The following is a 24,662-nucleotide window of genomic DNA, read 5'->3' as shown; positions in this document are numbered from 1 at the left end:
GCCAACAGAGAAGAGACTCCTGGCCCCCTTTGACCTTTGCTGAGGTCTATGTGCTCCACAACTCTGTTTTTATCTATCTTATATCTGGCAGATTACACTTGTCTTAGTTAGGGCTTCTATAGCTGTGATAAAACTCCAAGACCAAAAGTAACTTGGGAAAAAACTGAGGGGAATTGGGGAAGGGACCTGGAGGCAGGAACTGAAGCAGAGACCTTGGAGAATGCTGCTTACTGGCTTGCTCAGTTGGCTTTCTTATAGAACCCAGAACCAACAGCCCAAGGGTGGCAGTGCCCAGAGTTTAAGCCGGGCCTTTCTATATCATCAATCAAGAAAATGCATAACAGGTTTGTCCACAGACCTTTCTAATGAGGACATTTTTTTCAACTAAGGTTCCTACTTCCAAAATGACTCTACCTTGTATCAAGTTGACAAAAACTAGCCAACACAACACTTGAAAAAAACAGAATCTTCATTATAACAAAAAAAGTTTTAAAATCACCAGTCTAAATAAAAAATCATCAGGAGATTCAGGAAATAGTAAAGATGAGAACTTATCTCAATAACATCACCTTTGTCCCCATCTCTGGACAAAGTGACTGTGGAGTAAATTATCAAAGTGATTTTACCAAGTGCCCAGTGATCTCTCCTAGATCAAGAATAGAGAGTAATATTTCTTAGAATTCTACTCTCCTTTAAACATTGGCAATGCTTTCTAAAATCAGTATTTCTTACAGCAATGGATCAAACATTCGGCTTTCTCTTTAAGAGGCAAGGTCTTCCCAGTTGCCCAAAAGACTTCTGTCTCAGCCTCCGGGTAACATCTAGCTCCCAAATTCTTCAAGTAAATGTTCTCTTAATTCAATGGCAACTACAATGTTTTTCCTGGGAAGAACTTACTCAAAAGTGAGGTGTACTGTCATCCTAGCAAGTGGGAAGTACAGGAAGAGATACTGAGTTCAAGGCCAGCTCACACTACACAGTAAGGCCCCGTCTCAAAACTTAAAAAAAGGAAAAACACACAAACCCTCACTTAACATAGCAAATAATACTGAGCTTTAAGTTTTAAATGCTCAAATTATGACAAAGAAAACAAACTCATCTTTTAAGATTTTAAAAATAAAGATGACAGCAATTCTTTTCCACAGAAATTCATAATATAAAATGAAATTTCAGCTGCTGCAAAGTGACCAAGTATATAAAACTATCAGGTCATATCAGAAACTCTGGAATAAAAATAGGTCAGAAAACACATATGCAAGAAGTTAAATATGTCTGAAAACTGATAACTAGGCATGAACAAAATGAAGAACCAAACAAAATAAACTATTTAATATGCCTAATAATAAAATTCATCAAGAAGAGAAGTTAGGTTGGAGAGAGCACTGGCTGCTCTTCCAGAGGTCCTGAGTTCAATTCCCAGCAACCACATGGGAATCACAACCATCTGTAATGGGAATCGCATGCCCTCTTCTGGTGTCCGAAGACAGCGACAGTGTACTCACATAAATAAAACAAATAAATAAATGTTTAAAAAGAAACAAGCAAAAAACAGAAGTTACTTTTCTAAAGTATAGTGGTGCACTCTCTAAAGTGATGCTGAGCCCAGCTGCATCTTTAAGATTTTAGTGGAAAACAGCTAGACACAGCAGTTTCTATACCATTGTTCTTCAGCAGTCACAAGCCAGGGAAACAGCTGCAAGAGTCTATAGCATGGCTGGGTGGTGGTGGAGCACGCCTTTAATCCCAGCACTTGGGAGGCAGAGGCAGGTGGATTTCTGAGTTCGATGCCAGCCTGGTCTACAGAGTGAGTTCCAGGACGGCCAGGGCTACACAGAGAAACCCTGTCTCAAAAATCCAAAAAAACAAAAAACAAAACAAAAAAAGAGTCTATAGCCTGCATGTTTAAAATATTTGTTCTCTGGTCCCTTATAGAGTTTGCTGACCTTTGACCTCGAACATTAGACATAATGTGATATAAACAATTTTTAAACAGCAGAAAATGTCAGATTCCAGCAATATCCATACACTTCATCTCCTGAGAGGAAATATAAGCAGAATCTAGTGCATTATGCAAACACAGAAACAGCAGTTCAACTCAACACAAGACTCAGATTTTGAGATAATCACCTTTCTGCTTTCTTGAGAGGACAGGGCTGCACGAGGAACCCCCTCCAGCTGTAAATCATAGAAAGTAACAAGAAAGTAAGATTACAAGCTGCTAAAATCTGCAAGAAATTCAAAAATCCTCAAAAAGCTTAACTCAAATCCTAAAACAGACAATGTGGACATATTTCCATAGGACATGTTTAAACACCACAGTGTCACACTTTAAAGGTGAAAATTACACTCATGTTCAAATACACAGTTTTAAAGATATGACTAGAATGTCAAAAAAGCTCATATAAACTGCTCTTTAAAAGCCAAATTAAAACTGTAAGATCTCACATTATTGGACAAGCATAGGCCAGACATAAGCTTTCATTGGAAACAGTTACCAGGGTGTATGACATACTTTCCACAAAAATAAAAATTCTTTAACAAGGACAGCAGTAAAACAGTTTCTGCTCATAGTCCAGGCAAATTTTTAAGCGCACAAGGTCACAATAGTATTTCCCAGGCAGACTGTCTCTAATGTGTAGCTATAATAAATATGGCTCCTCAATGTATATACTGTGGCAAGCCATGATAAGTCAGGGTCAGCAGAATTTGTCACAGCCTGCTAAATGCCAGGTCACTTCTAAAGGCTGGCAAGCCCAGATTCCTATCTGTCCCACCATCTAAGACTAGCTCATGTCAGACAGGTCAGGCTGCCAATGCCTAGTCTATGGATCAAACTCTTTGAGCATCAAAAAGACGAGACCAGGTTAAAGAGGTATCTTCAAGGATGAGGAATAGAAAGGGTTCTCTAAAGTCAGGATCCAAGTAGAAAAAGAACACTAAATTCCCAAAAAAAGACATAAAAATCTATTCATCCCTGACAATCAAACATGAGAGTCCTGGAAACTGCCTAATATTTCTATTTCACTGCATCCAAAATGGAGGTGACAAGCCAGAAAGGCAGGAGACCAAGCTTTAAAGGTGTGGCCTCATTGTGTCATCTAGCTTTCTAAACTGTAGATTTATTTGCAAAAGCAGCAAGACGCCTACATTGTAAGCTTGGGCAAGGAATTTCGGCATGGGTAGCTCAGCGCAGTACAGCCCCATAAAGCAACAGAAGGAAACATGCCTCCATGCACAATGGTTAGAAGACCTTGCTGAGAACACACCTAAAAGCTCCACGATGCTCCCGCTGCGGCCTCGGCCCCGGGCCTCTTCTTGAACCAGAGTGAGCTGCCCAAGCCCTCCTGGTGTGGTCAGTGCTTGCAGGAGTTCAGGTGGAGGGGTACGGAAGAGCTGCTGCAGGAGCTCCAGTGCCCCTGTCACCACATTGTGGTCTTGGTGCTGAGTATGATGCAAAGTCAGTTCATAAACCTAGGAGCAGAAACACAGGTCTTACATCATGTTTAAAATGCATCCCAGGGCGGGAGAGATGGCTCAGCGGTTAAGAGAAAGCAGGTGCTGGAATGACAGGGGGGTGAAGGAGATGGGTCACTCAGCCCCAGCTGCCAACAAAGACAACATCCATCATCAGCTAAGCGCTAATCAGGTCATAGAAAAGAATGCATTTGCTGGTTTAGTGAATTGGAAGTTTTTAGTTCTTTTGTTGAGACAAGGTCTCATTCTGCAATCCAGGCTGCCCTGGTGCTTCCAGAGGTTCTGAGTTCAATTTCCAGCAACCACATGGTGGCTCACAACCATCTACAATGGGATCTGATGCCCTCTTCTGGCACAGAGGTGTACATGCAGACAGAGCACACACAGAAAATAAATAAATCTTAAAATGCTTAAAAACAAAAACAAAATTAATAAATACATAAGCATCCCAGATTTCACTTTTGTTTTCACTGGTCTTTGTCAACAAAATTGTGCCTTAGTTTTTCCCTGTAAAGACCTATTACTTCCATAGGTAGGGTTATTATTGTCTGTGCTATTTTCTGAATTCCTATGGTTTTTAATTTTCATTTATAGTAACTCCTTGGAAATACATAGAGCACTTCCTCTAGAACACCAGTAAGCAAACTCAGGATCTTCATTTCCCAAAACTGATGAACAGAAAAGACAATAATCCCAATGGACACTGCTATGGAAGCAAGTGGGGACATCCGATCATCAGAAACACAGCTCTGAATGCCAGGGGGAAAATAGCCACACATGTTAAGGATGGCAGTCAAAATTTTTTGGTGTTTTTAATACTATACCATACTATAGAAAGAATGAGTTTGTTAGTTTTTTCTTTAAATTTACCAGGGGAAAAAAGCCCACAAGTTTAAACCTTGATTTCAGATAACACATAATTTTGCAATATAAATAATTATATCCTGGACAATTTTAACCATTCTTATACAATCACTATATAAAATCAATGCTTCACAGGCACTCTATATTTTTACTTTGCAAAGTTTGCCAACCCTAGCATTAGTTGGTAAGATAAAAGCAAAAAATAAACAAATGCAGGCTAGAGAGATGGCTCAGCAGTTAAGAGCTGCTTTTGCAAAGGAACCCAGCACCCACATGGCAGTTTACAACAGTCTGTAAATCAACTTCCAGTAGATCCAACTCCCTCAAAAAGATATATGTGCAGGCCAAACACCAATGTACAATAAAAAAAACCAAAACCATGCATTTTATTTTTTAAAGGTTGGTGTAGAATAAAAAAGGAAGAGCGAAAGCCTCCCAGGAAGCTGCCTTAAGGCTTAGCTTTAGCTCTTCTCACGCAACCTGTATGCATATGCATGCCCCTAAATCCTGACTGGCAAACTGCTAGCCACAGCCACATCTGGCTTTCTACTCCCCATTTTGGCTTTTTTGAGATCTAGTCTCATCGTACAGCTACAGAGAGCTTGGGGTTCCTACATAGGCCAGGCATTTGCAGAACTTGTACTTTTCTCTTGACACCCCAAGTACTGGGGTCACAGGCATACAAAACTGTACCTTCATTGTGTGCCTGCTTCTGTGGATGAAGTCTCACTGGAATATGGCCACATTTATGGGCTATTTGTGGCTCAAACTACATCACTGGGGGAGTTCAGTGAAGATAGTTGGAATGCAAAGCTTAACACACATACACTCTGGCCCTTTGTGGAAAACATGTGTGCTCCCTGTTTTAAGCAAACAACTCATACCTGATCTGTGGACACACATCTCCTGACTCCTCAGCAGCAAAAGGAACACACCATCTCCCAGCTACTTCCTCTGTCCCAGCACTTGCGGAAAGATGCTACTTCTTTCATGTCCCACATGAACTTATCACTATTCACCCTTACCTGGACAAGCTGCTCTGTAGAAGGAGAGACTTCCATTTCTTTCCGTGTCACCCCAAAGCTGCCTTTTAGACTTGTGTCCTTGACCTGCTGCTGGAGCAAGGGCACTAGACACCTCAATGTGAGCAACACACCGAGGATCAGGAGAGTGGAGTGCTCTTCTTCCATGGGAACCAGCAGACCTGCAAAGACAACCAAAGGGGCTCAACAGCCAGTCCACTGCTCAGAGACCCACAGTACATGCTGGTGAAAAAGGGAGACCTACAGGAGTGCCCTGTTGTAAACCTAGCAGTAAAAGGGAAAGGTGACATAAGCGAGACTGAGAAACACAGGCTGTGCACACTCAGATCAAAAGCAGCCTTGCAGCATAAAATATATCCTTAGCTTGGCAGGACCTTATAGGGAGTGGAACTGTATGTGGAATTCAGAGAGTTGTATCAAATGTCCATGTGGAATTCAGAGAGTTGTATCAAATGTCCATATGCTCATTCCAGCAAGACTTGTTCATGTTGATTTTGACAGGAGAGAGGGGGTAGGGGAATGTCAGTTTCCCTAGAGTACCCACAGCGTGCTGAAGCATAGCCTCAGGCCTCTGATACAGAAGGACAGGAAGGTGGATGAGGTTGTGTACCAGCTGGGTGTCCTAGAGACACAGCCGCAGCTGAAAAGTCTCCGAGACCATTTATGGGCTTGCAACATCCCCTACACACTTCACATTTAGCAGTCAGCAGCTGCAAATGGTCTAATCATGATGGCAAGGGTCAGTGTAGTTTAGAAGATTGAGCAGATGCTAAGACTGGGCCAGCAGGCCCTTTCTCTCTTACCTAGGAGGACATTAAGGAGCCAGTTGTAGAAGTACTGTGTCCTCCTAGAATGTTGGCAGATGCTCACGGCTGAGCCGGCTGCTGTCCGCCGCACGGTGGGAGAGCTTGACTTCAGATTTGCTATGAAAGCTTTCAACAGAACCTGAGAACAAACAAAACCAAGATGATGAAAACTGAAGCTCCCATGGAGCTTATTACACATTTCACAGAATTCTAAAACTTATAGGACAAAAACTGTGACAAGATGACACATTTTTCATAGATGGAGCAAAAAATACCAAATTTTCAATAGTCACCAAGTATTTATTAGCAGTATATTTACTTCCTTATTAATCGCATTAGGAAGGCTGTGTGCTAGGTCAAATGATAAAGGAATTTGTAGCCAAGGTTGATGGCCTAAGTTCCATCCTCAGAACCCACATGAATAAGAAATACACACACACACATTCATCAGGAACTTGTTCACTGTGTCAGTCTCAGTGTCTATAGGCTACTCGTGGTATACCAGAACAGAGGTAGTAAGAACACTATATAAAGTTTTTAAAAAACTTGACAATAATAAGGAAAAAGCACTAGACAAATACAGTGATAATCTGGCCTAAGACTTTTCTGCAGAAGTGCTGCTGTACTAAAACATCCTCCCTAGACTGGTGCCTCTGTGAGTGGAAGCCTGCAACTTTATAGGCATGACAGCATACCACATACCACTTTCTAAGAAATCACAGAGAAGATATTCCTAGTAATCTCCAGAATAAGCCCATAATGTTCTTCCTGACCCCTCCACCTTCTCCTTTCATTTATTTAACCTTGTCTCTCTTGTCTTTGTTTCATTTGCCTATGTCCCTCCTTTATCTCATTCACTCACTATTTCCACACTTAGCCTAACTAACTGTTGACTTCATAGCACATTCCATAGTAGAACTGCCATTGTCAGTTTCAGGGCCACTGGTGATACATTCATTGGTGGCTGCAACTGATTGTAAGTATGTCTCTGTATATCTTGTATGGCTAGCTGATGATGATATAGCGCGTGCGCACGTGCACACACACACATCCCACACACCCCACAAATGATATTCAGACCAATAAAAGTGCTAATAGAAATAAACACACACGTAAGAATGGTAAAAAGGGAAACTCAGAGTTACTCTTTCCTGTGGACCCTCTCAGCCCTACCTTCTAGCCCTTCCCCATTCCTTCATGTCAGCCTGTTTACCGAGAAACACTTTATGTGAGGACGACACCCCCCCCCCCCCCAGTCCATACCAGGGTGAGACTCTGGCAATTTTCATCCTAGTTCCATCTCTCAGGATATCACCCCCAGTACTATGGCAGCCTGTGTGCAAGTGTCCTCTTACTGTGGGTCCATTCTGTGGAGACTCCACTACTACATAAGACCTAGAACCCCATCTCTCCAGACACTCTGTCCGCTGCAGCCTCCTTACAGGCGTCCCTCTTTACACCACACACCTAACTCCTTGGGGATCCTGCCTCTTGGTGTGGACAGGATCTTCCAGTTCTGTACTACAAAACAAAGATTGAATTCTCCTGAGGAAAAAGTGATCTGCATACCAAAGGAATTTTTAGGGATGTCAAATCCCAACTGCTTCCTGCACAACCCTTTGGGAAGCAAACCTAGACAGAAGACAGCAGCCAGAAAGAGGAGAGCAGTAAAGGAGTCTCCAGGATGACAGAATTTACAAACTCAAGAATCACTGGCCATATTAAGCAGGATGTGGGACGATAACTGCCAAAGGAGATAGGCCATCTATTGAGCAAGCTAACGAGTAAGAAATGGCACTTCTGTTTGAGACTTCAGAAACAACCAATAATTATTAGGTTTAGAAAACAAAAAGGTGTTCAAAATCATATACGATTAGCCATCACTATTGATAAGGGCATAATAAAGTACATATTCAATATATACAGGACTATTGTAAAAAGAAACAAGTGTTAGAGCCAAATTCACCTCTTCTACAGTTAAAAAACAAATGTAAAATTTAAAAATCTAAACCCAGGGAAGCAAGCATTATTGTTTGCCTCTGACACAGAACCAAGATAAGTAGGACAGGGTGGCACTATTTGTTTCTAGAGCACAGCAATGATACATGGGCAGAAGAATGACTAGATCTCTTAAATGTCACAGGTTCATGAAGGAAGTAGTTAGTAAGTATGGGGGGGAGGGCGGAGAGATAGCTCAGTGGATAAGAGCACTGACTGCTCTTCCAAAGGTCCTGAGTTCAAATCCCAGCAACCACATGGTGGCTCACAGCCACCCATAATGAGATCTGATGTCTGCCTCTGGTGCATCTGAAGACAGCTACAGTGTACTTTTTTAATAATAATAAATACATCTTTGGGCCTGAGCAAGCAGGGTTGACCGGAGCAAGTACAGCCAACCAGAGCAAGCAGAAGTCCTAAAATTCAATTCCCAACAACCACATGAAGCTCACAACCATCTGTACAGCTACAGATACATACAAAAAAAAAAAAAAAAAAAAAAAAAAAGGAAAGTATTACCTTACTCAAATGGCATCTATATCATGGAAAGATCCAGAACCAACCACTGTGTGTGTGTGTGTGTGTGTGTATACACCTGTCCCCTGGCTCTGACAGCAGTTATCACAGAGACTCTTGACAGTATTGCAGTACTCATTTCTGCACCATCAGGAGCTTCCACCCCTCCAAGGAGGGAGGAATAACACTGACAGCAGCAGCAGATGCCAGGAAAGCAAGAGCCTCCCAGGACCCCACAGGGATGGCATTAGCTGAAATACCCCACAAAGGAGAAAGAGAACCTGTTGAGACCATATTCAGAGGTTAGGCATGGCCCCCTGGTTGAGGGATTGAGCCACCCACCCATCTCCAAAATATTAACCAAGAATTGCTCCTGTCTAAAGGAAATACAGGGACAAAAAGTGGAACAGAGACTGAAGGAAAGGCCATCTAGAGACTGCCCCACCTGGGGATCCATCCCACATGCAGACACCAAACCCAGAGACACTACTGCTGATGTCAAGAAGTGCTTGCTGACCGGAGCCTGATACAGCTATCTCCTGTATCGCCAGATCCTGACCAATACAGATGCAGAGGCTCACAGCCAACCATCAGACTGAGCACAGGGACCCCAATGGAGCAGATAGGAGAAGGACTGAAGGAGCTAAAGGGGCCTTATCTGACATCAATAGGAGGGGAGGCCTTTGGTCCTATAAAGGTTTGATACCCCAGTGTAGAGGAATGCTAGGGCAGTGAGGCAGGAGTGAGTGGGAGGGTGGGTGGGTGGATAAGCACCCTCATAGAAGCAGGGTGAGGGTGGTGATAAGATAGGGGGTTTGCAGAAGGGAAACTGGGAAAGGGGATAACATTTGAAATGTAAACAAATAAAATGTCCAATTTAAAAAAAAAAAAAAAGTAAGCCTCAGGTTCAGGGAAACTCAACCTCAAAAAGAACAGGCAGAGAGTGATAAAGACGGACACCTAGCACCTTCTTCTAGCCTCCATTCACACACAGGCTCATACAGACAGACACACAGACAGACAGACATACACACACGCACACGCACTTACACAGATAAACAATGAGAAAAGGTAGAAGCTGGAGAGTGGGCTCAGGGCTTAAGAGAACTAGTTACTCTTTCAGAGGATCCAGATTCAGTTTGCAGCACCCATGTGGTGGCGCACAATCATCTATAACTTTAGTTCTAGGATATCCAACACTTTTCTGGCTTCTGAGAACAGTAGGCATGTATACAGTACATTGACAAAACACCCAAACATATAAAATAAATACTTTAAAAATAAAAACTGGGGCTGGTGAGATGGCTCAGTGGGTAAGAGCACCCGACTGCTCTTCCGAAGGTCTGGAGTTCAAATCCCAGCAACCACATGGTGGCTCACAACCATCCGTAACGATATAATAAATAAATAAATTAAAAAAAAAATACTTTTTCAAAAAGATAAAATCAAAGCCAAGAATCTTGCAACCCACAAATTATGTAATAAGTTGCTTTCTGGGCACTATGAACCAAACTCGAGTCCTGGTGGCTTTAGGGCGCCCACACCCACAAGGCCCATTAACTCTTCTTCACTCTTTCCTATGAAGTCTCTTTTCCTTAGCTGGCTCAAGTGGCCAACCCAGTATACCTAAATCCACTCTGGGGAAATGCCTTTGAATTTGCATCTATAAGCTATTTCCCTTGACAACTTACCCCATGAAAGGAAAGCAGAAGTAAAAAGAAGTTCTTGAGATGTCTCTCAGTGAAGCCAAAAGGACACCAGAAGCAATCTCAAATGACTTTCTCCCCAAAGCCACACAAGACTCATGCCAAGAGGCAACAGCCATACCTTAATTTCATTGTCATTTGCGAAATTGCCAAAAGAAGCCATAATTTTAGGAACAGCTGCAGCCAAGGTCTCCTGAACTGATTCCTCCGGTCTTTTGCTTGTTCGGGTCAGGCATGGAAGAAGATTCACCAGGTAAGGCCTGTATGTGCAAGAGGAATACTCATCATTCTTCAGGTCTCCTCTGTTAAGAAACAACAAGCTCATGGTTCCCTGTCAGGAAAAAACCTAGTTTTATAGGTGAATTAGTCCTCAATGGAGACCACAATGCTCAACTACAAGTACAGGAGGCATAAATGCTGATGAAGTTCAATTGTCTGTCATCTCTCCCATGAGTTACAAAGAATATTAAGAAGCTGGGTGTAGGGACAAGCAAGATGGCTTTGTGGGTAAAGAAGGAGAAGCCTGAAGACCCAAGTTTGATCTCTGGGACCCACATAGAGGAAAGGAAGAATTAACTATAAGTTATCCTCACCCAAAGGCATGGTACACATATAAAGACACACAGACAAATAAAATGTAATTTAAAAAGTTGGATTTAAATTATTATTTGCTGAGTGTTGGTATTAGCTCCTCTTTGAAGGTCTGGTAGAATTCTGCACTAAAGCCATCTGGCCCTGGGCTTCTTTTTGGTTGGAAGGTTTTTAATGACGTCTTCTATTTCTTTAGGGGATATAGGACTGTTTAGATAGTTTACATGATCTTGATTTAACTTTAGGACATGGTATATGTCTAGAAAATCAACCATTTCATCTAGATTTTTCCAGTTTTGTTGAGTTTTGTTGGGCTTTTGTAGTAGGACCTGATGATTTCCTCAGGTTCTGTTGTTATGTCTCCCTTTTCAGTTCTGATTTTGTTAGTTTGGATACTGTCTCTGTGCCCCTTAGTTTGGCTAGGGGCTTATCTATCTTGTTGATTTTCAAAGATCCAGCTTTTGGTTTTGTTGATTCTTTTATCAGTTTCTTTGTTTCTCTTTGGTTGATTTTGGCCCTGAGTTTGACTATTTCCTCCTGTCTACTCCTTTTGGACACGTTTGCTTCTTTCTGTTCTAGGGCTTTCAGGTATTCTGTTAAGTTACTAATGTACGATCTCTCCAATTTCTTTTTCTTCTTTTTTTGGGTTTGAAAAACTTTGGGAGGGCAGATCAGGAGAGGGATAAAGACTGGACTGTAAAAAAATATTAAAGATAAATATTTAAAAAATTTGTCACAAATTATAGCAATTATTAAAATATAATTTAAATAGGAAACAATAGATTAAAAACTACTACTTTAAAAACACAAACTGGAGGGAACAAAGGAGATAGCTTATGCACCAAGCACAGGATATGAGTTCGATCCCTATCATCCACATAAAAACCCAGACATAGTAGTGCTCATTTGTAATCCCTGCACTAGGAAGTCAGAAACCAGTGATTCTCTGAGGTTAAGGGGCAGCCAGCCAAGTCGCATCAGCAGATCCTAGGGCAGTGAAGACTTTATCTTATCAAACAAGCTGGACAGCTCCTGAGGAACCATGCCCAGGAATGACACTCCTCTTACCTTTCTATATACAGGTACTGGTATGTACCCTTATACAGTAACTTTTGAAAAACAAAATAAAATGTGGACATCATTTTACTGAAAAAGTCATGTTAAAAGCTACTGTGGGCTAGCTGTTTCCTGTACACTTGACATGACCATCCCTACCATGAAGCAGAGTAGCTGTGGTGACTTATATGGAGACCTTGGAGCCACAAGCAGACAACAAAGCAAGGAGAACTACAGAGCAGGTGCCTAGGTCTATGGGATAGTCTGATAATACTCCCTTTTGGGGAGAAAAAGAAAATGTCATAAGACCCCAAGATTCCAATCATCATTCCTTTGTACTACAGGGATACATAACCTTAGAAGGACTGAGTTATGTAAAAGGCAAACTAACTGGAGGTGAAGCTTCAAAGGCATAGCTACTTATAAGTTGTCCGTGCTTTTGTATATAAGCCAAATAAACCCATTAATTTGGCATGCCAGACATTATGGGACTTTTGTTTGGTAACCCAGCTTCTTTTAATTAGAAATCAACACAAGTTTCTTTTATGCTCTCCAGGAGAGCTGCACAATCTCTAGGGGTAAAAAAGTGGTCAAATTAAATGGGGACTTCAAACAACAATTCCTTACCTTAGACAGAAAAACGAGGATGGAGTAGGGTGTCTGCTATAGTGGGGCCAAGGCCCTCTTATATAGCAATTAGGCCTACAGATACTACAGCCATCTTTGTTAGGCAGAAATCAGTTACAACTTAGAAGATAAGGAGGCTAGAATGCTTGCAGAAGGAGGTGATTATTTTCTGAGACATCAAGCTATCTTGAGGAAATAAAACCTATTTGAAGAACTAAATTGGATCAATGAATCAATATAGTATTTCTTTAGTGATGAGATAGGAAAGGGCCAGCAAAGGCTAAATTATCTCTTGCCTTGAGTGGGAAGTCTAGATTTTATCTAAACAACACTAGGGAATAATTAAGAGAGTTTAAGGAAGGGCCTGTGACAGGACAGTCATACTTTTGAACAGCTATTTTGTCTGCTGTGTTGTAAACCTGGGATGTATTACCTCAATAATATGACAATTTTCAAAGTAAGGCACTTGAGCTGGAAATGTGGAAGTGTGGAAGCGCACACTTAGGCATGCCTAGCCTTAGCACCAAAGCCAACACAAAAATAAACATATCAGCAGAGCAAAAGTAAAAGTTCTATAGAAAGAAACTTCCTTCGTGGTTACATCTTTCTGGCCACATAAAATTCTTACTGAAACTTAACCTAAATTGAACACATCATTGTTCCTTGTTAGTGTGAAGATTTAGAGCACTCTACTATGTTTCTCACGGATACAGTCTTTGGGACATACGCAGTACATTTTACCAACTGAGGAGAAAAAGGAAAGAACGGTATAACTACAATCCTGTTTTGTTACTCAAGCCACAAAGCCAGATGTGTGGGCTGACAATGAGACTCAGCAGTAAAGCAATTGCCTAGCATGCCTGAGCTCCTGGATTTAATACCTAACACCATAGGAGTCAAAGACAATCAACAAGTTCAAATTTTATGCACAGTTCATCTACTTCTCCAACCCAAGTACTATACAAATGATTATTTTTCAATAATTGCTAACTCTGCTGCTGATGGGATCAGGGACAGTTGTCATTCATCCAGTAAGTATTCCTTAACCAACACATTGAGTGCTCACTACATTCGTGTTGGAAATGAAGCACAGAATAAGATGGTGAGACTATGTTACTCTGGAAATACATCCCACAAGTCTCTTGGGGAATGATGGGACAAGAAAGAAGCACATTAATAGAGGACATAAGAGTATTCCTAATAGAGATGGGTCTTTGGAAAGAAATATAAGAACAAAATGCTGACAGCAACCAGACAGGACATAGCTAGGCAACACAGAGTGGACAAGAATGATGTCTCAAGGTGTAGACATATGCACTGGAACAAAAAAGACAGGCAGGACTAGCTATTTACCAAACAAATCTTAAAAATAATACAGAGGTACAACTTACCTGCACTTCTGAGGTCGAACCAGGTGAGCCAGCTCAGCAAACCTCCACAGGGCAGCACGCAAACTTCGAGGAGCACCATTCTAAGTGGAGTTAACAAGTGATGTGTTACATTTAAGAGTCACATGCACTTTCTACAGCTAGGTCTATGATATTGGAGCTGCTTGCATCCTCTCTTGGAGAGTTAAACATTCTCTTTCTCTGTTAATTTAATCAGAGAAAGTCAAAATTAACAGTGTGAAATAGATGGTAATTACTTCAAAGATTTTTAAAATCCAGAGGGCTTCAATTATAAAAATACAGATTTAAAAAAAGAAAAGGAAGAACGAAAGAAAGATTGATTTAGATAGGTGTCCGAAACAATGGTTTATGCTCTTTATTGATAATATTCAAATTATGAGAGGAGGTTTAGAGTTTAAGAGTAAGAAGCCATCTCAAGTGTTATGCGAAATACCAAGGGATTTGTGTTACTTCTAAAATTTACAATGAGAGTCAATATAATTGGGAAAATTGAAAGACACTTGAAGAGTATTTGGCATAATTCTAACACCTCTCTGGATGTTTTAATTTTGCATATTGAGATTATGAATTTAAAGAATGGTACTCTGCTGAGCTCTGACGCTGCAGGTATTGTCGATAAAATTATTCATGAATATATGTCAGTATTTCCATCTTGGTCAAGCTTCAAGAATGGCACATATAGCTTGATCATGATAGCCCTTTTTGTCCTGGGAATATTTTTATTCCTGCCCACTGTAATAAAACTTGCCTTTAATAGCATCAACATGTTGGTGGCCAAAATACATGGTTTGAAACTAAAAATGAACCCCCAGACAGAATTATTAATTTAATAGGCCGGCAGCCATTGACGCTGACGGGTAAGTTCTGCACAGAGCCTTACCAACCTAAGACAGAAATGCACGACTTTGATAATAGATATTCCACGACATGTAAGGAAGGCATTCTTGTTAGAACCACCTAAGACAGGTGCAGTCTTGTTTATGAAATAAAAAAGGGGGAGATGTGGAGAGCTTTTTGGGACCACTTAGCAGAAATCTGACACTAGGCCATGACAAGGAAGTAAGCTCAGGCAGGAATGTAATTTTAGGCTAGAACAGGCTTCAGGCATGAATATGACTTTGAGCTAAGACAGGGAAGTAGGCCCAGATATTTTGGTCATCCAGATAAGCCCTTAGAAACAGTCATCACGGGAGTGATCAAGAGACTTTCTTTATTGCCTAGCTTGTTCCTTGACTGTTTGTGTCTATTGTACTGCTTAACCTTATTACTTGCATGTAACTAAAATATTATAAAAGTAGATGGGGGGGGAAACCTGCCTTCAACCTCAGAACTGGCTGGGGTCATGCTAGAGAGAGAGAGAGAGAGAGAGAGAGAGAGAGAGAGAGAGAGAGAGAGAGAGAGAGAAGAGAAGAGAAGAGAGAAGAGAAGTAAGTTGTTGGTTGGTTGCTTGGTTGCTAGGAGTTACAGCTCAGGGGTTAAGAGCACTTGCTGCTCTTGCAGAGGACCTCAAAAGGCACTGCACATACACGGTGCAGAGATGTACACACAGGCAACTCATACACATATAATAAAACAAAAAAAAATCTTTAAAAAATTTAAGGTGGTGCTATAAATTTCTATTTCAATTAATGAAAATGAGGAGTACGTTTTTAAAGAAAACTAAACTCTGCTTCACCAAATGGCACTTCTTCCTAACAGTGTTATTTAATAACTTGCAAGTTAGAAATCTCATAGGGTACTCAACAGTAAAACAGTATCATCTTCTCAATAATGCAGAGCAAACACCCACCTTTTTAATTTCCTTATAGAGTTCTAACTGTAGCCTTGGAAGATTAGAATCCATCAAAGCCTGCAAAGAAATAGAAGAGACTTGTTATAGAAGATACATTCTACCTATAGATCTAAATTCTACCCATAAAGCTAAATGGTAACCAAAAGTTCAAATTTTAAGGAAAAGTAACATTAACAGCAACTAAATAAGAAGCTATATATTAAGAAAAAAGTAAACACATATAAAAATTACAGAATATTCTAAATACAGGTCTTTACCAGGATAAAAACAGAAGATAACATTTATAGTAATCAAATACTATATAATATCAAATTAAAATTAACCCTAAAGCTTTCAGAGTAAGCACACAGTCTTCACTGGCTCACCTGGACAGCTCAGGTGAAAGTCTCTAAGTAAGCAAGATATGAGGATTGTACTTGTAGGATCTGAGCCCTTCTCTCTGACAGGGAACATGTAACAACAGAATCATCTTTTTTTGAAGTTCTAAACTTGCAAAATGATGAGGATGCTCACAGCCCCAACTCCCTGACCCACCCAGGTCTCAGTGTCAGCTAGGAAGTCTTACAGTCCTCAGAGCTCATTTCTTGACCTTTCCTGATCACTTTGGGGCTAACTCAGAAATAAGGTATGAAGGTTTGACTGAAAATGGCTCCACAGGCCCATAGGGAATGGCACTATTAGTAGGTGGGGCCTTGTTGGAGGAAGTGTGTCACTGGGGGTGGGCTTTGAGGTTTCAGATGCTCAAGACAGGGCCAATGGCAGTCTTTTCTTCCTATTGCCAGTGCAGATATAGAATTCTATGCTACCTCTCTAGCACCATGCCTGCCTGCATGCTGCCATGCTTCCCACCATGATGATGAACTAAACCTGTGAACTGTGACCCAGCCCCAACTAAGTGTTTTCCTTACAAGAGTTGCTGTACTCATGGTGCCTATTCACAGCAATAAAACTCTAACTAAAACATAAGGTTCATGTATCTGACTTCGAGCCACAATCAAGGCTAATAGCATAAAGTCCACATTAGAGAAAATCACCCTATTCTTGTCCCTAAGAACTTTCTCTTCTAAAATGGCATGTCAAAAAAATGTGAGGAAGTGACCCAGCTCTCCTTTTCAGGCACATGCAAACCTGATATCTAGAGACCAAGGAGAGATGAGATGGTTAGCTGTGTCAACCTGACATAACCTAGATTACCTGGGAATAGTCTCATTAAGATCCTGTCTAGATCAGGTTGTCCTGTGGCCATATTTGTGAGGGACTATTTTGATTGCCTTAATTGATGTGAGATGACCAATGCTGAAAATGAGTAACACCGCTGCCTAAGTTTTAGACCTAGGACAGATTAAAGTAGAGGAAGACAGCTGAGCAACAAGCACACACACATTCTTTTCCTTTCTGCCCTTGACTGCGACTGTGACCAACTGCTTTGCGTTCTAGTTGCTTTGAGTTCACTAGAATGATGGACTGTTACCTGAAGTTCTAAATCAAGTTCTTTCTCCCTTCAGTTTTTTGCCAGGATATTTATCATAGCCAAAGAGATGAAACTAGGACACAGGGATCATTCACTGGGCCATGAGTTTCAAAGGTAAAACAGAGGCACACTTTGGAAAATTGATTCAGAAGAAGTATAACATTCTACCAACTTTTTTTGAAAAATTCATTTTATGTGTGCCTGAGTGTATGTATATGTACAGGAACATACAGAGGTCAGAAGAAGGCACAGGACCCCCTGAAATTTGGGTTACAAGTGGTTATACGACATCTTATGGTACTGGGAACTGAAGTCAGGTCTTCTGCAAAAGCAGTAACTTCTCTTCTTAACCAATCTCTCTGGCCCCACCAGGAAATTTCAGACCCTGATTCTGCTGCTGTAGTTTGAACAAAAGAAGCAAACCATGCTGACAAACATTAAAAGACTACTTTCAAATGAAATTTAAGAGTACATCAAATACTGTTTGAGCTATATAAATGTTTATGAACCAAAATCTACTTTATTTTGTAGTAGAGAAAACAAAAGCTCAACTCTGTTAAGGGTAGAGCATGGCTCTTCCATGAGTCCTTCATGGGGTGATAATAGAGCTCATTATAGCTTCCTTTACCCCCAACTCCCAACCTGCCTCCACACATAGCTGACAAAACACACTCTGACACCATCCTAGCTCATGCCTTCCCCTCAGCTGGGGTCCTTCTTTTCATTCCCTATCAAAACTGGCTTCCACACAAAGCCAGTGATCTGCAAGAGGCCTTCATTTTCTACCAAGACACAAAATACTTAAACTGACCCTCAAGACACACCATTTTTCACAGCCTAAAAAGGGCCTGCTCTCCTCTCTGAGACAAACCTCCAGGTAGTAGGTAAAAATGGGAGGGTCTTTCCTGACTCCAGAATACCACTTCTATCTTCTTGGGAAAAAAAAAAATTACTACCTTCTTTCTGCTCTGCATTTTATACCATGGGTGAGTTCTGGACACATTCACTTTACCACCCAAGACTTGAAAGCAGGAATACACATCCTGGCTATCAGAACTCAATGTATTTTGAACATAAAAGACAAGTAATATCTGCCCATTTTCGGGGCTAGAAATTGGTCTTTATAGTACATACACTAATTCTTTCAAGAAAAGAAAAGTCCCAGACTAGAAAGTGAACCATTCCCTACACTTGGCCTGAAGCCATCCCATTCTCCCATCTTGCCTCGCCTTTCCTCTATCATAGTGAATAGCTGGATCCTGGTCCACCTTACTGGCTTATCCTGAACATTGCAGCAGTTGAAAAGGCAGAAACATGAAAGCAGCTATAAGCAGAAGGGAAAGAATGAAGATTGGCCTGACTCAGGGCTGTGCTGTAAAAGCTGGAATTCCTGACATTGACTAGAAACCACAAAGAAACAGGAAGAAAGTGGAGATAGGCAGCCAAAGATCCAGAACATAAAGCTGCAAGCTACAACAGTGGTCTGTGGCCTCAAACATGCACCAAGCCAACCTGACCAGCATCAGCCACGGCAGAAGAGAGGTTTGAGAGGAAAAGCTGCTTGCACTTGAAGTAACAAGGATATGGTCAATTTAGAGTCACATTGTTCTCTCTGCCCTTCCTAATGCCCACCTGCATTAGGATGAGGGCGGGGAAGGAGGACTTCAATCTTCTTTCATAGCAGAAAACTGAACAAAGAAACAGACTGGAGTTGCAGTGGTCTGCACTCAGTACTAGGAAGCAATGACATAGTGAGACAGGTGCCCAGCCTTTTCACCTCTTCTGGCACTGCACCTGAGTGGCTATTGCTTCCTGGCTCCATTCTCCTGTCTGTACTCTCCTCTCTCCCCATTCAGGTCATGCTACCTCCAATTAACCTAACCTGAGAAGCTACATCTTCACCAACAAGCAGTATTGTCTGACCTCCACTAAGAGGGGCAGGAAAAGAAATGAAGGAAGGCATGCAAGACTTCATTCCCCCCACACCCACCTTTGTGCCCCCAGGGCTCTGAGGTTCTCCAAGCAATGCCCAAACAAAAGTGGCAGCCCATAGAGACATTCCTCTTAAGAAATAGGCAGCCAGTGGTCACACAGATGCCCTTCAGAATGGACCTATGAACTATAAGGGTGCAAAAAAAAAAAAGTTCCGCAGGAACACATTTAGCTGTTTATGGGAAAATACCCCAGGTCCTCCAAGCCACATGCCCAAAATGGAAAAAATGTAGGTATCTGGAGCTTTGTCTCTTAAGGCATGACAATTACAGGAGCACGCATCACCATTATCATCATTATGGGGCGCTTACTTTGATGACTTTGTTGAGGCACTCATCAGCCACCATTCTGACATCTGACTCCGCATCGTCACTGCACAGCAGAAACAGTTCCATAGCGATGCCCAAGAGTTTCTGAAATTCTGGAGAATTTCTAAGTAAAAAAGAGAGAGAGAGAGAGAGAGAGAGAGAGAGAGAGAGAGAGGTTGTCATCGTCATGACAGATCTAGGAGAACTGATGACAAAATGCAAAGAGCAATCTAAATGGAATTTTAGGACAAGAAAGAACATTTCATAAAAATTAAGAATATCGGCGTAAAGGTGGACTGTGGTGAGCAGCATATTGGTACTGATCCCCTTTTCTTTTTAAGATTTCATTGAAACATCTTTAGAAGATACTGTCTAGGATTCTCAAATCTCAGGTAATCATATGCTTTGTAAAAAGGTAGATTTACTTTTAGATAGCATCCTTGAAGCCTTGAAAACCCAGCAAGTCAATACATCTCCTTTATTTCTTTTCAATCTTACTTTCAATGTGCATAAAGGTCCAACTACATTTCCCTAGATTCCACAGGCTTACAGGCTTTTCTGTTGCAAGAAACCGAATACTGGTATCACAATCTGGGTACTATTTGTAAAGTATTTTAGTAAGTTTAGTTGAGAAAACCTGTTTGGTATGTCATGATCCAACAAGCTAAGCCCGCCCATTAGAAGAGGAGGCTGGTGGGCCACTTGAGTGGAAAACTCTAAAGTATCTCAAACCTGTAACACAAGGCATATTTGAAAGTGATTCTGGTGACTTAAGAATGGGGCATGCCATTTCTAAAACATCAAAAGCAGACTGTTGTACTAGGATCTTAATCTAAAGGACTATGATCTATACAGTCACCTTCTCTTTTACCTCTAATTAAAAAATTCTAGCATGTGATTTTAATCCCAGCACCAGGGAGGCAGAGGCAGGGGGATCTTTATGAGTTCTAGGCAAGCTAGATCTACACAATGAGACTCTGGCTCAAAAGGCATTGAAAGACATCCATAAACCTAAGAGAAAGAAAAGGGATCAATAATTCTCAACACATACAGAGCAAAAAGACATGTCACTCAGCAATGCCATAGACCTTACTGGAAAGGAATACAGTAATAAACTAGGATGAAAGGCGGAAAGTCTGACACTAGAGGCTTTCCCTCAGACATCAGTCTTAGCAGTGCCAAAACAGAAATTAATGACAGCTCTAAGCATGGGCTCAGGATTCCTTCCAGTAGCATCAATATAATAAGAAAGAAGTAAGGCTAATTACTCAACAGACATATCTAAAATATACTTTCTACATGTAGTCAGCAAATAACAGCAGGCCTGCCTGATAACCTGATTTCAATATTCAGAACACACATCATAAAAAGAGAACCATCACCTGAAAGTTGGCTTCTGACTTACACACAAGCACTATGTCAATGCATACCCATTGACATAACACACACAAAACTAACCAATCAACATAAAATAAAGAAAAAAAGAAAAAGAAAAGATTGTGCTGTATAGCAAGCTTTTTCAGAGTCAGGGACTTCTGAAGGAATGCTTGTTATGACTCAGAAAGTGGCTGAGCAAGGTGGCACATGCCTTTAATCCCAGTACTCAGGAGAAAGAAGTAGGAAATCTCTGTGAGTTCAAGGCCAACCTGATCTAAATAGTACATTTAAGGACTGGCTGGACTAAAGAAACTCCATTTCAAAAAACAAACAAAGAAACAAAGAGACTCAAGGAAGGAAACAGCCCAGAAATCTTAGGAAGTCCCTGAAGTTTATCAGATTCACAATGACTCTCTGTCCCCAAATTTCCTGAACAGAACACCAATGGCTTATGCTCTAAGATCAAGAATTTAAAAATGTGACCTTAAACAAAAACAAAAACAAACAAAAAAAACCCAACAACAACAAAAACAGCAACCAATAGATTGGGAAAAGATCTTTACCAACCCTACATCCAATAGAGGGCTAGTATCCAATATATACAAAGAACTCAAGAGAACCAAATAACCCTATTAAAAATGGGGTACAGAGCTAAACAAAGAATTCACAACCGAGGAATATCAAATGGCTGAGAAGCACCTAAAGAAATGTTCAATACCCTTAGTCATCAGAGAAATGCAAATCAAAACAACCCTGAGACTCCACCTCACACCAGTCAGAATGGCTAAGATAAAAAACTCAGGTGACAGCAGATGCTGGTGAGGATGTGGAGAAAGGGAAACACTCCTCCATTGCTGGTGGGATTGCAAACTTGTACAACCACTCTGGAAGTCAGTTTGGCGGTTCCTCAGAAAACTGGACATAGTACTACCTGAGGACCCAGCTATACCACTCCTGGGCATATACCCAGAAGACATTCCAACATATAATAAGGACATATGTTCCACTATGTTCATAGCAGCCTTATTTATAATAGCCAGGAGCTGGAAAGAAACTAGATGTCCTTCAACAGAGGAATGGATACAGAAAATGTGGTACACTTACACAATGGAGTACTATCAGTCATTAAAAATGATGAATTTATGAAATTCTTAGGCAAATGAATGGAACTAGAAAATATCATCCTGAGTGTGGTAACCCAATCATAAAAGAACACAAATGGTATACACTCACCTATAAGTGGATATTAGCCCAAAAGCTCCAAATACCCAAGATACAGACCACAATTCACAGACCACATGAAGCTCAAGAAGAAGAAAGACCTAAGTGTGGGTACTTCAGTCCTCCTTAGGAGAACAAAATACTCACAGGAACAAATATGGAGATAGTATAGAGCAGAGACTGAATGAAAGGCCATCCAGAGACTGTCCCACTTGGGGATTCATCCCATATACAGTTATCAAACCCAGAGACTATTGTAGATGCCAAGAAGTGCATGTTGAAAGGAACCTGATATGGCTGTCTCCTGAGAGGCCCTGCCAGAGCATTACAAATACAGAGGCAGATACTCGCAGCCAACCATTGGACTGAGCATGGGGTCCCCAATAGAGGAGTTGGAGAAAGGACTGAAGGAGTTGAAGGGGTTTGCAACCCCATGGGAAGAACAACAATATCAACCAACCAGACCCCCAGAGCTCCCAGGGACTAAGCCATTAACAAAGGAGTACACATGGCTTCAGCTGCTTATGTAGCAGAGGATGGCCTTGTCAGGCATTAATGGGAGGAGAGGTCCTTGGTCCTATGAAGGCTCGATAGATGCCCCAGTATAGGGGAATCAAGGGCAGGGAAGTGGGAGTTGGTGGGTGGCTGGGTGGGTGGAGGAACACCCTCATAGAAGCAGGAGAAGGGAGGATGGGATAGGGGGGTTCTGGGGGGGGGGACCGGGAAAGGGGATAACATTTGAAATGTAAATAAAGAAAATATCCAATATAAAAAAAAAAGGAACTGCACAATTGGCATATAAAAAAGAAGCAGGAGAGCAAACCATGAGAGGAAGCCAGTAAGCAGAGCTACTCTTTTTTTTTTTTTTTAATTTATTTATTTAAGTACACTGTAGGTGTCTTCAGACACCACAGAAGAGGGCATCAGATCTCATTACAGATGGTTGTGAGCTACCATGTGGTTGCTATGAACTCAGGACCTTCAGAAGAGCAGTCAGTGCTCTTACCTGCTGAGCCATCCATCCCCCCAGCACTCCTCTATTATCTCTGTATCAGTTCCTTTCCCTCAGTGGACTGTGATGTAGACGGATAGGCTGAGATAAACCCTTCCCTCCCCAAGTTGCTTTTAGTCAGTGTTTTATCACAACAATATAAACCCTGACTAAGACTCCTGGGTTATATAAGTAGTAAGGACTGCTGAGGGGAGGGGGATTCCTGAACTGCTGAAGTCTAAGTTGCGCAGAGAGTTCCAGGGTTCTAGCTTTAGTGAGCTGTGTCCCATGCCAGGGTGGGATTTTGGTGATGCCTTTTGAGTCATCCATGATCCTATAAGGAACCACTCACCCATACCACTGTAAGTAACCCTTATGCATCCACTGGTTCACCAAATTGGATTTTAGAGGCATCTATACTTTAGTTTGTTAATGCTTCCCTATGAGTTGAGCAAACATTTGTTCCTATGTTGTCTGTCATGCAACAGGTTGCTGCTGCATGCATGAGACACATTTCTGTAATCCCAGCACCCAAGCAGCACAGGCAAGAGGATCACTAGTTCTACATCAGTACATAATCTTGTCTGAGAGAGGGGAGGGGGAGAGGGATCAAGAGAGGGACAGAGACAGACAGACAGACATCTCCTATGTTTATCCATCTGCTAGCAATCCTTTGGACAGATCCAGATTCTATCTGGTATAATTTTCTATCTGCTTGAAACACTTCCTTTAAAATGTCTTAAACTCACTGCTTGTCAGACAGAGGGTACTCCTCAGAGGTATGTCTGAGAACCTCTTTATTTCACCTTTTCATTTTACAAGAGATTTTTACTGAGGATAGAATGACTTACAGATGGCACTTCCCTGGATTTTGGCAGGCATTTCCTATAAGAAGTAGGCTGTCTCCTTATTTTAGTTCAGGCTCAGCCTTTTTCCTGTCTTGTTTCTTCTTCCCATACCCTCAACCTTTTGCTTCTTAGACATTAAAAAAAAAAAAAGTTAAACTGTTTAAATGTTTCTTATACTGTTTTAGTGCTTGTGTATGCTAACCTAGTTTAATTTCTGGGCCAACATTGACTAACTGTTCTTGTTACAAATTGTAACTTCCTATACTTTGTTGCATTTCTGATTGATTTTTATTGTGGTCAGATTTTATTTTTAAGACACCACTTTAATCTGTCTCTATTATGGCCCCAAGTGTCTTCCCTCTGAAAAAAATTCTGATGATTTTTGTTGCCAATGTGAATGGTGATGCTTAAAGTACAACACATATCAAGCTCCTGGTTCTGGTAACAGAAGTCCATGCTGAGACACATGGAAGACTGGAAGAAGAGAGCACAGAGGGGCCATGCTTCCCTCCCATACCTTACCCTCTGAGTCTCTACAATCTGGCTGCTACTGAGCTATAGCTTTGTAGCAA

At 41.3% G+C, this 24,662-nt stretch overlaps 1 protein-coding gene across 3 annotated transcripts in view; it reads right to left on the bottom strand.

Annotated features, from left to right (window-relative positions):
- The window catches only part of Htt (huntingtin), a 150,814-nt gene that overhangs the window by 102,491 nt on the left and 23,661 nt on the right, over positions 1–24,662 (bottom strand). For 2 of the 3 annotated variants that reach the window (XR_376798.3, NM_010414.3), the window contains exons 3-10: positions 19,657–19,777; positions 15,880–15,939; positions 14,073–14,152; positions 10,529–10,667; positions 6,185–6,326; positions 5,364–5,542; positions 3,267–3,471; positions 2,128–2,175 (exon numbers count right to left, since the gene is read on the bottom strand). Coding sequence is in view for 2 of the 3 variants with exons in the window: in NM_010414.3 (NP_034544.1) it covers positions 2,128–2,175; positions 3,267–3,471; positions 5,364–5,542; positions 6,185–6,326; positions 10,529–10,667; positions 14,073–14,152; positions 15,880–15,939; positions 19,657–19,777 (974 nt within the window). In the remaining variant the exon portion in view is untranslated. The remainder of the gene's footprint in view (positions 1–2,127; positions 2,176–3,266; positions 3,472–5,363; positions 5,543–6,184; positions 6,327–10,528; positions 10,668–14,072; positions 14,153–15,879; positions 15,940–19,656; positions 19,778–24,662) is intronic. The other variant, XM_006503744.3, reaches the window with a different exon arrangement.

The sequence above is a fragment of the Mus musculus genome, chromosome 5 (genome assembly GCF_000001635.26).
Source record: "Mus musculus strain C57BL/6J chromosome 5, GRCm38.p6 C57BL/6J".
NCBI lineage: Eukaryota > Metazoa > Chordata > Mammalia > Rodentia > Muridae > Mus > Mus musculus.
This window is presented reverse-complemented; position numbering and strand designations above follow the sequence as displayed.